This window comes from Prenolepis imparis, unplaced genomic scaffold, assembly GCF_030444845.1.
Source record: "Prenolepis imparis isolate NDT839.2.m4 unplaced genomic scaffold, iyPreImpa1.0 SCAF_3, whole genome shotgun sequence".
Classification (NCBI taxonomy): domain Eukaryota; kingdom Metazoa; phylum Arthropoda; class Insecta; order Hymenoptera; family Formicidae; genus Prenolepis; species Prenolepis imparis.
This window is the reverse complement of record NW_028141161.1, coordinates 7,232,009-7,248,266: the sequence shown is the minus strand read 5'-3', so window position 1 is coordinate 7,248,266 and position 16,258 is coordinate 7,232,009. Positions and strand designations below refer to the sequence as shown.

General features: G+C 29.3%; 1 protein-coding gene across 9 annotated transcripts in view; it reads right to left on the bottom strand.

Annotated features, from left to right (window-relative positions):
• Positions 1-16,258, bottom strand: part of Err (estrogen-related receptor) — a 33,311-nt gene that overhangs the window by 13,981 nt on the left and 3,072 nt on the right. For 2 of the 9 annotated variants that reach the window (XM_083033205.1, XM_083033209.1), the window contains exon 1: positions 11,137-11,391. The exons of 2 other annotated variants lie outside the window; for them this stretch is intronic. In XM_083033205.1, coding sequence (XP_082889331.1) covers positions 11,137-11,160 — 24 coding nt within the window. In that variant the 5' untranslated portion in view covers positions 11,161-11,391. Of the gene's footprint in view, positions 1-11,136; positions 11,393-16,258 lie in introns of those variants that run through there. 5 more of the 9 variants (XM_083033211.1, XM_083033204.1, XM_083033203.1 and 2 more) reach the window with 4 other exon arrangements.

The window sequence follows — 16,258 nt, the reverse complement described above, 5'->3', positions numbered from 1 at the left end:
TTCCATACCCCCCATATTGTTCCACGATTACCATATAATTTTCAGAGTAAATTCTACGGAAAAATTCTCTCTATGGGTGAAACGAAATTCCTGTTGATGACAATCGACATGACAATCAATTATTCTCGCAACAAGTCGATAATGTTATCTATAAATTATTATAATTGTCTGATGCCCGCGCGTGGTCGGAATATCGCGAGTATATATGTATACGTGGGCGGTTACGGAATTAGAATGTAAAAAGAACAAATCGATCCCTCTCGAGGATGAAGACCCTGGGTCGCGGTCAAGGCCTCAGCCTTGGCGAGAATTACACTCCGATTTCGCATCGATCTTATCCAATAAAAATAGCGCGATAACACCGGCCGCAGTAATCTCGCGGTATTAAAACGGTAGCGAGAATAGCCCCTATACGCTCTGAATATAATTCGTTGTGAATAGTGACTTCCGTGTCAGACCGAGGGCCATGAATCTTTTAAAGTTCCTTGGAGCTTTAAATTTTTAAGAATCTAAAAATCGTGTGAGAGAGAGAAAGAGAGTCGCGGCAACAATCCAAATTGAACAATACCAGATTTAGCAGTTCGTTGCACTCTTCGCTTTCTGAAGAGTATATAATTTCGCTTAAGATAAACACACATAATTTAATTCTGAACGGAGCTTTTTTACGTTAAACTCGAGTTTGCAATTAAAAAAAATATATATTAGAGGATCTAGATAAGAAGACAATTTTGATAACGTAGAATTTTATTTTTTATGTATCTTTTACTATTATATTAATTAGAAAAACAATTATTTGTACACACTGAAAAAAAAGATTAATTCAACTAATATTTAGTTCAATACGTTCAAATAAATCATTTATTTGAAAGTAAATAATATTAATTTGATATGACAAATATTTATTTGATATAAGAAAATCCTTTTCAAAACAAATAAATATTTATTTGTTTCAAATAAATGATTTATTTGAACGTATTCAACTAAATATTAGTTGAATTGAATAATCTTTTTTTCAGTGCAGATGTGTTCAGATTATTAGACTCAAACATATTTGTTATTTTAATAATTTATTTGAAGAAGTAATTAATTATAATACACAGAATACTCAAAATTATATTTTAATATTTAGTAAATATCTTCATTTTTTTCTTCAAAATTTATACGACTGTTCGAAAATACTCTGTGTTGTCAAACAACAATTATAATTAAATTAAAATAAGATAAATTATTGTCTATAATATACACAATTATTCGGGTTTATACAAAAATATCATAAAACCAATCAATATCAATTATAATATGACACAAACATCAGTTAAACCTTGCTGATGCAATATGAGTTTCTACCACTGACAAAGATATTTACGAATAATTTCTAGGTAAAAAAATTACAAAAAAATCTTCAATCTTTTATTAAAAAAAAATAAAACTTAAATAAATGTGCCTACTGAAAAATTATAACTGTAAAATAATTTCTACAACATTAAAATGTGGTTGAATCTAATAATCTGAACACTTCTGTATCTTATATACATCTATCTTTCACTGTTATATTAATTATGAAGACAATTATTATCATTGATTATAATCAAGATATTTTTATCCCATTAAATTTTGTATATAAACGTGCGATATTTTTTTTTATCAATAAAGTCTAGGTGAAGTCGAATCGGTAGACAGATCGGGCGGAAGATAGACTTGCCGAATAATCGTATCGTCTCGCTGGTGGGGAACGGATAATAATCAGTCTCCGGAGAAAAATGTTCGACGGGGAGGCCAAGTTTGAGACCGCGAGACGTCGATGACGTCACCTCAGAGAGAAAAAAAAAAAATAGAAAGAGAGCCGTGCAAATCCTAACCTTGGACAATGTACTGAAATAAGGTGGACAGGTATACATATGTATGTTCCCGATATTTCGAAACAATCGACAAAATTATCTCGTCGAACGTACAAGAGCGATAACTTCGAGCGACTAATTGTTTTAAGATTAAAATTTTTTAAGTATAATTTTGTAAGTATAATTTATTAAATTTTTGTTGGTATAATTTTAATTTTTGTAAGTATAATTTATAACTGACGAGATTTCTATACTGATTAATTCGTCAATCAAAAACGTGTGAGAGGAAGCAGCCATTCGTCTCGTAAATCTGTGTTTATGTAAGAAAAGAAGAAAAAAATATTACGTATATTTGAACTAATATATATGTAAATTGTAAATGAAGAATCTCTATTTCAATAAATTAATTTTTTTCTAACTCATCAATAAAACATTTTCCGGTGTATATATTTTTTATTATTAATTATAAAGACATATGCATATATTTGTATGTATGTATTATATGTATATAATATTCTTCATAATTAATATAGTAGGAAAAAATATATAAAAAGTAAAATCCCATGAATATTAAAATAGTTTTCTTAGATTTTTCAATAAATTTTTTCCGGCATATATATATATGTATACACACAGAATAATAATTATCTTCATAATTAATAATAAAATATAAATAAAAAATATTAATATATTTATATAGTAAATATATAGTAAAAAATATATATAAAAAATATTAATAATTCATTAGAAGATCTATAAGAAAATAATTTTAATACATGTGGGATTTTATTTTTTACATATATCTTTTATTATTGTGTATTAATTATATTATTATTACATAATTATTACAAAATATCTATTACAATAAAATATGTTTGATTAATTTTACTATGCAGTTTAGTCAAATTAATCAAATATGTTTTATTGTGATAGATTATTATTTTTATTGTGATAAATATTATTAATCAGCGAAATTCTCATAAAATTCTTTCCATATCATATTGTCCCACGATTACCATGATTATCAAGATAAATTTTAAGAGAAAATTCTCTCAGTATGTATATATATATATATATATAAATATAAAAAAATATAAAAAATAAAAACATAAAAAAAGTATAAAAATATATATACACTGAAAAAAATGATTTTGCAACTATAGGAAAAAATTTTTAGGTGCGAAAAATTAACTGAGGTAGATAAACAATTAGCAAATATTGTATTATCGTATATATTTTGATCAATCTAATTGTAAATGACAGAGACAGAATTAAAAAATTCTATCTGTGACAAACAATAATTCCATCTATGACAAACGATATTCTATCAGATACAAAAAATAGCGATAATTTTTGTTGTGACATCTAGAAATTTTTTTGACTGTATATAATAATAATAATCTTCATAATTAATAATAGTAAAAAATATATATATGTCCATCGGAATTTTTTTGCTCGACCTTACCTAACTGCATCGATATACTGCGTTGAATTGGCCACGCATGCTCTATGCGCGCCCGTACTTATTTCTATTTGAATACTCGCCGAGTCCTTTTTTTATAACGCGCGCTTATCTCCCTCCCGCCGTTAATTAATTAATTCCTGAACGATCACACAAAAGCGGGGAAATGTGCAGTTTGCGTATCCCGGTATATACGTAATTTTCTTTTAGTTGGACGGATGAATGCATCGGCGCGTCAGCGATCGCGATGCACGTGCACGATGCATACTATAGCGGCGACCTTCGCATTGCTACTCTATCACGACCACGTTCCGCTTCCTACCCGGCCGCGGCCGCTTGTTTATGCGCAACTAACGATGTGTCGTAATGCCTTTTTCAATAATCCGAGGAGAAGAAAGAATTCGCGCGCGACCGCGTTCCGACCCACTTCTCACCCTCTCGATTCACCGCGCGGTTTTGCAAATTATTGCCATATTGCAAGATAATTAAAGCGTACACTGAGAGAATTTTCTCTTAGAATTTACCCTGAAAATCATACTAGTCTGCATATAGTAAAATTAATCAAACATATTTTATATTTTATTGTAATAGATATTATTATTTTTATTGTGATCAATATTAATCGGAGAAATTCGCATAAAATTCTTTCCATACGATATTGTCTCACGATTACCATGAAGGGTAAATTCTAAGAAAAAATTCTCTCTATGTATAGAAGATTTATCTCTATTCGTCGCAAATTAAGGCTCCTGGGTGCTCACCGCGGCCATATTGGATTGTGACGTCAGATGAGGCGAGAAAGCACACGCTGAAAATTCTTAGATGCCATTTTTTAATGAAAAGATATTTCGATTAAACAGCACTTCAGATGGCTTTAGCACCAGGGTTTGACTAAGTGGGCCCAACCCAATAAAACCCACCGGGTTTTATTGGGTTAAACCCACTTTAAAAAACTTACTTAAAAACCCATTTATAAAACCCATCCAAAAATGCTAAAAATTTAATAATATTATAAATGAAGTATTTAATATTAATTAATTTTTATTTAATTTTTCTTATTTATTAATGTAATAGAAGGTCTATTACATTAATAAATAAAAAAAATTAAATAAAAATTAATTCATAATAAGGAATTGTGCCAATTAAATAGCCAATTTTCTTAATCATTAGCGAATTATAAAAAATTAAATTAAAAAAATTTAATAATATTATAAATGAAGTATTTAATATTAATTAATTTTTATTTAATTTTTCTTATTTATTAATGTAATAGAAGGTCTATTACATTAATAAATAGAAAAAATTAAATAAAAATTAATTCATAATAAGGAATTGTGCCAATTAAATAGCCAATTTTCTTAATCATTAGCGAATTATAAAAAATTAAATTAAAAAAATTTAAAAACCCAACAAAATCCCAAAAAACTCAATAAAACCCCAAAAAACCCAATAAACCCCAAAAAACCCGGTTTTTTAAAAAAAACCCGGGTTTTTTCAAACCCTGTTTAGCACACTCTTAAAAAACCCCGAAAACTATCCTTTTCCCTTTATAATCAATCAACATCTGTAAAATGATCGAGATATCAGACTTTGACATGCGGAATGACTGCGCATGTGCAAAGACCAGACGGACTGGGCTTCATAATATTACATTTTACAGCTGTTGATTGATTATAAAGGGGAAAGGATAGTTTTCGGCGTTTTTTAAGAGTGTGCTAAAGCTATCTGAAGTGCTGTTTCATCGAAATATTTTTTTATTTCGAAATGGCATCTAAGAAATTTTAGCGTGTTTTCTCGCCTCTGACGTCACGATTTCGACATGGTCGACAAGGAACCAGGAGCCTTAAAGAGAAGCAACTTTTTTTTATGAATCGAAATAATCACCCCCTTGGCTTCTCCTCTCTATCTCCCTTTTAAAAATCCTCCGATAATTTTTTGATTTGTGAATTAGAATGAAATCTTCCGGATAATATTTCTTGTAATTTTATTGAAAAATGTTCATAAGGGTAGATTCGTATGAACAATCGCAATATTGACGTGCAATATCTTTGGGTAAAATTTCGTGAATAAATTGCAAAGGTTTTCGCAGAGTCCTGAAAAATATGTAACGTCTTATCGATATAATGTTGCGTCGATATAAATGCACATATATTTTCGTTATCATACGTTTAGTTGATCCCACGGCACACGAAGCGGTAAGTTTATAAATTTTACATTAACACACGAGATATGCCGATTTCATGAGAGAAGCCGGGAAAAAATCGAAAAGTTATCCAATGATGATGCAATGATATTTTTTCTTCTACCAAAACATTCACATTGCGGCACGATTTTATTTTTGTCCAGGTCGTTATAATTTAATATCGGCAATGAATATTTGAATGTGTGTATGTGAATTCTCGTCTCGTTTATAAAGATATTACATATCCATTTTAGAATGATTAACAATAATTGTATACAATTGTATATAATTGTATATAATTGTATATAATTGTAACACAAGAATGTACAAAGTGTTCCGAATCGCGCTTTTTCTTGTTTCCAATTTATTCACAAATTCACAACTGGAGTAATTTAATCTTAAAAAAAAGAAAAAATTGAGAAAATGAAAAAAAATTTGTTTAATTCAGAAATTCTTAAAAAATTACATCTTAATTTCTTAGATCATTCCTGAATAAATTTAAAAAAAAATAAAAAGACTGAATTTCTGAATTAAAAAAAACATATCTTAATTTTTTAACGCTAAGAAAATTAATTTTTTAAATCAGATTACTCTAGTAAATTCACGAATATATTTATTAATTTAGAAAAAAATAAAAGCACTCTGAATTTTTCTGAATAAAAAAAAATTACACTTTAATTTTTTACACCAGATCACTTCAAGAAATTTGTGAATAAATTTAAAAAAAGTACTCTGAATTTCTGAATTTCAAAAGAATTACATCTCAGTTTTTTAGATCAGATTACTCTAGAATAAATTTAAAAAAGTAATCTTTCTCTCTCCTTTTTTTCTCACTCCTGTCAGCGAATATGCCTCGCGAGTACCAATCACGTGTTCATATTCCAAATATACGATCGTTGGCATAAATTCCTCGTTAACCCCTTGTCAATTTGGCCGAGGAGCGGCAGCGCGACGAGACGAATAATATCCATCTCGTTATGGGCTTGTTATCGCTGCTGAAAATATTGAAACCGACAGAGAGTTCAAGTACGCGGCTGCGAAGATTAGGCTAGGTTCGTATAGAAAGAGAAAAGGCTAAGCGTAATATCGATAGTGTTAAGCGGCGATGTATTCCACGATGTCTCTCGATGATGACGTCTCACGCACATGGGATTGCGTAAGGGTCATTACGTGGGTGTATGCATATATACGAGAGGAACACATCTCGTTACTCGATACTCCAGAGAGCTCGAGAGGAATTACACAAGAATCCAAAGTTTCTCCACACAGTTGAAAAATTTGTGTTAAATTTAATAAATAAAGTATGTCCCAAACAAAGCAAAGATCCACAGAAATGGTTGTGTTAATTTAATATAATACTGATATGTTAAATAGTAATACGAATACTGTTAATATTTTAACATAAAATAAAAATGCAAACTTCAAGTAAACTTAAAATAAATTTTGTATAAAATTAACAATGCTAATTAAAGAATTTTATTTCATAATTCTTCTTCTTAAGCTTTGCGAAAAAATATAATTCAAAATTGTTCGTTAAATTTTTAATTTAAATTGCATTATACATATAATTTAAATTACGAATCATTATGTATATCAATTTAAATTACAAATCGGAAAGGTATTCTGCATATTTTATTGTAGCGTATGATCCTGGCGCATCATATTTATTATATATTTTCAAAGTCAAATGAGATGGAATACGAAAAAAACTAATATTTTTCGATATATTTTGCAAGAAAAATATTCCATGGTTTTCACCTTTTTAATGTAAAAATTAACTAAAAAAATGTTAATTTTACATTTTATCATCCCCACTTATATTATAAAATAAAATCAACATTTTTTTCTGTAAATTTTAACAGAAATATTTTAACATAAATCTTGTTCATTAATAATACAAAACATATTTATTGTGTAAAATGAAAAATAGATACACATTGTTATTTTCATACTTTCTTCAGATGTTTTAATAATTTAATATTTGAGTTCAATTAACACAACAGCAATACGTTAAAAATTAATATGTTAAATAAATGTGTTAAATATTTAACACAAAAATTTTAACGGGGACCGTTTTTAACAAGAAAACACAAATTTTCTAACTGTGCAAAATTCTCCCCTACAATTCGCAAAGAGAACGCTATATCGATGATTAATACAGTATAATGTTGAAATGATACGCTTCTTTTTCCGCACATGCAAGTAGATATGAATAATTTTGCATGCGCGATAGAACCACCGAGTTGATTACGAAGGCAAAGTTGATCTATACTCACACAGTTGAAAAATTTGTGTTAAATTTAACAAATATTACATGTCCTAAAATTTTCCACAGAAATTGTTGTGTTAATTTAACATAATACGGATATGTTAAATGGTGACACGAATATTGTGTTAATATTTCAACATAAAATAAATGCAAACTTCAAATAAACTTAAAATAAATTTTATGTAAAATTAATATAGTTTTAATATAAAAATTAACTAAAAAAATTGTTAATTTTACATTTTATCACCCCCACTTATATTATAAAGTAAAATTAACATTTTTTTTCTGTAAATTTTAACAGATAAATCTTGTCACTAATAATACGGAACATATTTATTGTGTAAAATTAAAAATAGATATACATTGTGTTATTTTTACACTTTTTTTTAGTTGTTTTAATAATTTAACATTTGAGTCCAATTAACATAACAGCAATATGTTAAATTAACACATAAATGTGTTAAATATTTAACACAAAAATTTTAACGGGGACCGTTTTTAACAAGAAAACACAAATTTTCCAACTGTGCATCAGTAATGAGCGCGCGATATATCCATCTGAGAGTGTATAAAAAAAGAAGATCCTGCTCTAATTCCGGAAGGATTCTAAGAAAGGACGTCCTGAAAGATTTTTGTATTCTTGTAATTTTTTTTAACAATATATAAATACACATAGCTGACATAGATTCTCTCAGGTCTGTCTTCGACTCCTCGTGATTTTTCTTTTCTTTTTTAAGATGACAATTTCATGCGAGAAGTATTGACGATAATGGAGATTCCGCTTTACAAAGTATTTATGCAGTCGATTGAAAAAGAGGATATAAAGTCCTTCCATTCAATCGTTAATGCCTCGGGAAGTTATCGGCATTTTGAAGGAAGGAGAGCTCTTATATCTCAAAAACTGTCCTCCGAATCAGTTAAAACAGATTTCCGCGATGGTTTTATTGTATGAAACACTCATTCTCTCTCTTCCTACATAGATAACAGCGAAATAAAACCTAAAGAAAAAAAATATCGGAGCGTGTGTCGTTAATATTCATAAATCTCGACAATTGATCCAGATGACATCGAACATTCTTTTATATATATAGACTATATCTCCCCTTATCGTCCGAAAAGAAATTACGTTTATCAAGGTCTTCCGAGATTCTTGCACATATCATTCTATAAAAGGGAAAGGGGGAGAATCGCTAGATTCTTTTTCGCTAGAAACTTTTCCTTTTTTTCTCATAAAAATCGCATTATTATACAAAAGAGAGGGGATTTTTTGTAATTTGAAGCCCCAAGGAGATCAATAAACATATACTATACACAGTTGGAAAATTTGTGTTTTCTTGTTAAAAACGGTCCCCGTTAAAATTTTTGTGTTAAATATTTAACACATTCATGTGTTAATTTAACATATTGCTGTTGTGTTAATTGAATTCAAATGTTAAATTATTAAAACAACTAAAAAAAAGTGTAAAAATAACACAATGTATATCTTATATTTTTAATTTTACACAATAAATATGTTCCGCATTATTAGTGACAAGATTTATCTGTTAATATTTACAGAAAAAAAAGTTAATTTTACTTTATAATATAAGTGGGGATGATAAAATGTAAAATTAACAATTTTTTTAGTTAATTTTTACATTAAAACTATGTTAATTTTACACAAAATTTATTTTGTTTATTTGAAGTTTACATTTATTTTATGTTAAAATATTAACACAATATTCGTGTCACCATTTAACATATCCGTATTATGTTAAATTAACACAAACATTTCTGTGGACCGTTTGGGACATGTAATATTTGTTAAATTTAACACAAATTTTTCAACTGTGTACAAAAGAGAGGAGGAATCGCTAGATTCTTCCCGCTAGAAACTTTTCGGCCGATTTTTTTCGTAAAAATCGAATTATATAATATCGAATATTATATAATATCGAATAGTTTGTCATTAACTGTAATCCTTCCTGATCGATGGAACGCGCAATCGGGCAGACAAAGAAGCATAACACAAAAGCGAAAGCAAAAAAAAATAAACCAGCTATTAAACTCGTCGAGCCCGCTCGTGTGTGCGTTTATATGCGTGTATATGTGTATGTGTGCGTGAGAAAGAGAGAACTCGCGATCACAACAAACAGTTTTTTTCTTCCCTCCCCGATGTTTTCGGAGTCGTTCGCCGCACACAAAAGATTTTGGATTATCCTCGATCTATTCCTCGGCAGGTGGAGATTTTTCTCAATAATTTGCGCGATTATATTTTCTTATAAAACGCGAGCAGGAGAAAAAAAATTTCTCGACTGTCAGAAAATTCGAGGGGGAGATCCCTGGAAATCGCAAATATCGGCGCGAAGAAATTAGTCGACGAGAGACGCGTTAGATAAATTATCTAACGATACGACACGTTGTGTAACTTAACGACTCGCTCGTCCGCAAAATGGACAAACAAGTCTCGGGGAGATGTTTAAAGAAGAGTTAATACATTCGAATTTATAATCGAAATATTAAAAAAAAAAAAAATATCTATATATATACAATAAACGCGTAATATGATTCAAATGTATTATTGTTTACAATTTTCAACTGAAAAAAACCCAGTATATCGAATTTACATAATACATAGAGCGAAAATAAAAACCATCGTCGCGATAATCGTCGTCGTTCAATGTAATCGTCATTTTACGATCTTCGAAGTTTCAAGATATAAAAAAATCTCTCGATGACACAAACATCGATCCGCAAACTTTTCAAGGAACGATCGCGGAATAACGAAGCAACTATTTTTCCTCTTTTTATATATATAGTGTTCCAGACTTACTACCAGGCAATATTAATGGCAAATTCTTGGAATTATTTGGAAACAAAGTTTTCTCAGTGAAAAATCGAGGGACCAATAATTTTCGAGTTATAAGCGATTGAAAATAAAGGGTTTCTCGCAAAAACTAAGCCTTGTGGAAATAAAATATTAACAAAACCACATTCATTCTCCAATTAATTTTAGGTAGAGTTTACTTTAATAAATTTTCAATTTAAGGCTTAGTTACAAAGATATATACGATGGTAAAAATTGGGAATATGCAAAAAATGATGACCTCCCTCGACATTTTCGAACATTGACGAAAAATCGTTTCCAAATAACCTTAGGAATCTCCCATTAAGAGATAGTCCAATAAATCTGAGACACCCTGTATATAAAACACTATTACAGCCTACCCTAAAATTCGATCGAGAGATCGGGAAGAAGAAAAACGGAGCGCGACAAACGGCGCGTCTCTCGAGTAAACAAAGCCACGAGATCGCGAGAAGGGTGAAAGAGAAAAGGAGCGAGAAAGAGAAAGAAAGAGAGAGACATATATTGTGCGCCCTGCGTGTAAAACACCTATGACATTACCACATCGTACATCCACGCGTCCATGGTCCTCTCGTCGTCGGCTAGCACTACCGAAAAAAAAAAAAAAAAAAAAAAAAATGCGCCCCGGACGATCGAATATCTTAATTCGATCCGGATAATAGATCCTCGATAGATCGCGAGCGATCGCGCGATATACAGGAGATTCTCCACCACCTATCACCAATCACTAACCACCACCGCCGCCACTATAGAGTCACACGAACGACCCCGATGTTCGCGGCACCGCGCGCCGTACGCGACTGACTGATCGAAGGCGCTAAACATTGGCGCGTCAAGCGAATCCGCGGCGATGATGCACGGAGGACCGAGGACCCCCGACGCGACGCGAGACGGAGCCCCGACGGCCCCCGCGCGCACAGTTGCGTCGCCGCGTTGTACGTCGATGCGATGTATACGTTTAGATTTCCTCCTCTCGCTCTTACACCCGCGGCTCTGTCGGGAAACTTAAAAATGAGATGTAGATTTTATTTTGCCGATAATATATATGTACATTCGTACGCTCTTGCTCGCTCGTTATTTGCATTGCAACGACGAGATTTTTGGGAATTTAATAAGGTTTTATTAATTTCGATTTAATTATTTCGATTGAAGATACGCGAGGAATTGAGTGAAATGTACGATTGACAATAAATAAATATACATGATATATTAGGGTGAAAGAATTTTCGAAAATTCTCTTTTTACACTAATAAAGCAATAATTTTGATTATACAATATATATAGTATGTTGTGTGTATTATAAATATATAAGAAAAATACTGTATACAATAATATAATCAAATAATAATAATTATTATTAAAAGATATTTTGTAACAATGAATAAAAAGAATGAAATATTAGAGTAAAATAATTTCTGAAAATACTCTTTTTATACTAATAAAGCAATAATTTTGATTGTACAATATAAGTACGTTATATTATAAATATATAAAAAAATATTGTAGACAATAATATAATCAAATAATAATTATTATTATTGAAAGATATTTTGCGACAATAAATAAGAAGAATGAAATATTAGAGTCTGAAAATACTCTTTTTATACTAATAAAGCAATAATTTTGATTATACAACGTATAGTACGTTATATTATAAATATATAAAAAAATACTATATACAATAATATAATCAAATAATAATTATTATTATTAAAAGATATTTTGTGACAATGAATAAGAAGAATGAAATATTAGAGCAAAATAGTTTCTGAAAATACTCTTTTTATACTAATAAAGCAATAATTTTGATTGTACAATATAAGTACGTTATATTATAAATATATAAAAAAATATTGTAGACAATAATATAATCAAATAATTATTATTATTATTGAAAGATACTTTGCGACAATAAATAAGAAGAATTAAATATTAGAGTAAACAAATTTCTGAAAATACTCTTTTTATACTAATAAAGCAATAATTTTGATTGTACAATATAAGTACGTTATATTATAAATATATAAAAAAATATTGTAGACAATAATATAATCAAATAATTATTATTATTGAAAGATACTTTGCGACAATAAATAAGAAGAATTAAATATTAGAGTAAACAAATTTCTGAAAATACTCTTTTTATACTAATAAAGCAATAATTTTGATTATACAACGTATAGTACGTTATATTATAAATATATAAAAAAATATTGTAGACAATAATATAATCAAATAATTATTATTATTGAAAGATACTTTGCGACAATAAATAAGAAGAATTAAATATTAGAGTAAACAAATTTCTGAAAATACTCTTTTTATACTAATAAAGCAATAATTTTGATTGTACAATATAAGTACGTTATATTATAAATATATAAAAAAATATTGTAGACAATAATATAATCAAATAATTATTATTATTGAAAGATACTTTGCGACAATAAATAAGAAGAATTAAATATTAGAGTAAACAAATTTCTGAAAATACTCTTTTTATACTAATAAAGCAATAATTTTGATTATACAACATATAGTACGTTATATTATAAATATATAAAAAAATATTGTATACAATAATATAATCAAATAATAATTATTATTATTAAAAGATATTTTGTGACAATGAATAAGAAGAATGAAATATTAGAGCAAAATAATTTCTGAAAATACTCTTTTTATACTAATAAAGCAATAATTTTGATTGTACAATATAAGTACGTTATATTATAAATATATAAAAAAATATTGTAGACAATAATATAATCAAATAATTATTATTATTATTGAAAGATACTTTGCGACAATAAATAAGAAGAATTAAATATTAGAGTAAACAAATTTCTGAAAATACTCTTTTTATACTAATAAAGCAATAATTTTGATTATACCACATATAGTACGTTATATTATAAATATATAAAAAAAATACCGCATGCAATAATATAATTAAATAATAATTATTATTATTGAAAGATATTTTATAATAAATAAGAATATATTCGAATAAAAAAAATTCTGAAAATATTCTGGTTACTAATAAAACAATAATTTGATAATATACATATAGTACTGATACTTTTACACGATCGAGCAATTAAGATAATATATATTGTATTATAAAAAAATACTGTATGAATCAATAATATAATCAAATAATAATAATTATAATTATTATTATGTAAAAGATATTTTGTGACAATAAATAAAAAGAATATGATATATTAGAATAAAAGAATGTTCGAAAATACTATTCACACTAATAAAGCAATAATTTTAATAATATATAGTATCAATATTTTTACAAGAGCAATTTATAATATATATAGCATTATATATTATAAACAAAAAATATTGTGTATGCATCAATAATATAATCAAATAATAATATAATTACTATTAAATTATAATACTAATTATTATTTTAATTTAATATATATAATTTAATATTGATTTATTATTATAATTTAATGTAAAAGACAGAGATATTTGATGACAATAAATAAGAAGAATATGACATATTAAAGTAAAATATGTTTTCAAAACATTCTTTTTACTACAATAGAACAATAATTTTGATTATAAAGTATCGATACTTTTAAACGAGCAATTGATACTATACATTGTATTATATTTTAATTAAACACATAAAAAAATACTATATGCATCAATAATATAATCAAATAATAATTAGTAATATAATTAGTATTATTATCATAATGATATATTTTATTTTTTATATGAAAAATAGAAAAAGTTTCTACTCGATCTACATTAGCTTACCTTGTGCTCTCTTTAAATACAAAAGTGCACACAAAATGACAATATTACGTTGCATTATGTAAAGTAACGATGGCACTCTTCTGAAATAATATCTATCGTGCAGTTGCATTGTATTAAGCAACGCGACGAGATATTTTCATGTTTTATCGTGCTTATCGATGAAAACGACGCGACTGTCTCGATTTGAGACACAGATGTTACCGTGTTTTCTTTTTTTTTTTCTCTCTCTTGCAAGCGTCGCGTGTAATGTCATTTCGGATAAAAATCATGGTCACGGGTAATCGGTCATTAACATTACCAGCTCCCTCGTATCACCTTGATACGGAGACGCGAGAGCTTTATCGTGGCCAACTTGAAACGGCTTTTCGTGTATCTATGTATACGCGTACGCTAATTTATATCCTTTCTCTCTCTCTCTCTCTCTCTTTCCCTCTTTCTCTCTCGTCAAGCTCCACCCTTTCCGAGAAGCGAGGAGAAGCGCCAGACGTCCGTGTAAAATATTTTCATAGACCCGGACAAATATTTTTGCATATACATATTATACGACCGTGTTATAATTTTCCCGTAATATATCCATAAAATAATTGTAAACAAAATATTCATCTCGTTTCTTTTTTCCTTTCTCTCGATCAATTAATAGTTAATATATTAAAAGTTTCTATCCTTAAGATGAGTGTCACTTTTATTTTTTTTTTTCCGCGAGGAGAGAATTTTTCCCTTAATATATCTGTGCCTTATTTCTTCTCCCGAAACGACTAAAAGTAAACAATATAGACAGAGAGAATTTTCCTTAGAATTTACCCTGAAAAGAATTTTAAAAATATGTTTGTTTAATTTTACCATACTTTTAGTAAAATTAATCAAATATATTTTATATTTTATTATGATAGATATTATTTTTTATTGTGATCAATATTAATCAGAGAAATTCTCATAAAATTCTTTCCATACCATATTATCCCACGATTACCATGATTTTCAAGGTAAATTCCAAGAGAAAATCTTCCTGTGTATATACTTTTCAAAAACCCGAGCGAACGTTCGCATTTACGTGCGAGTGAATTGAATTTTCCCTCGCAACGGTGAGAAGAGATGGTAGATCGATCGAGCGAGCAAACTCCCATCATCATCCCGGCCCTCTCTTGAATCCGGGGGGCCCCCGTGCGACTTGATACGCCACTGGCGCGGTTCAGACGCGCCAATGTGTGTATATCACGGGTGATAGGTGAGTGGGTGAGTGGGCGGCGAGGGCGGCCGCGACGGGAGCCAATGGGGGAGGAGGGGAAGGGTGGAGGGGGGGGGGAGACGTCGGTGGCCTTGAACTTGACTGCCGCCGCCGCCGTTTTTTGCGCACACAGCCATTGCGTCGCCCGCCCGAAACGGCCCATCAGCGTAGACGCACATCGCGGATCTCGCGCCCCGAGGTCTAAAACCCGACGACGACGACGACGGTGACGTAAGGGGGGAGGAAGATTCTTTTTTCTCACATTCGCGGGTCGGTCTAGGTCTTTAAAAAGATATGAAAGTTTAACGCAAAATGTGGCTGAAAAATTTGGTTTCGATTCGGCAATTTTGATTTTTAGAGAGATTCGATAGGATTGGAAAAAACAATTTCCAGCCGCGTTTTTTTTTTTTTTTTTTTTTATAATTTGTGAAAAAATATATTTCATTTTTCTTGTCGGTTTTCTTTAGATTTATCGCTTTCGGCGTCTGTATTTTAAGTAATTAAGAAAAAACTGATTGTGTCCTAGATTATACTATATATTCCTGATTTTAATCGTATAATTTGACGCTTATTCATTCCGCTCATATCGATCGTATGCGGGTCAATGTTCTCGTTCACGGTTTTAGTACTCTGCGTTGATACCACTGCTTT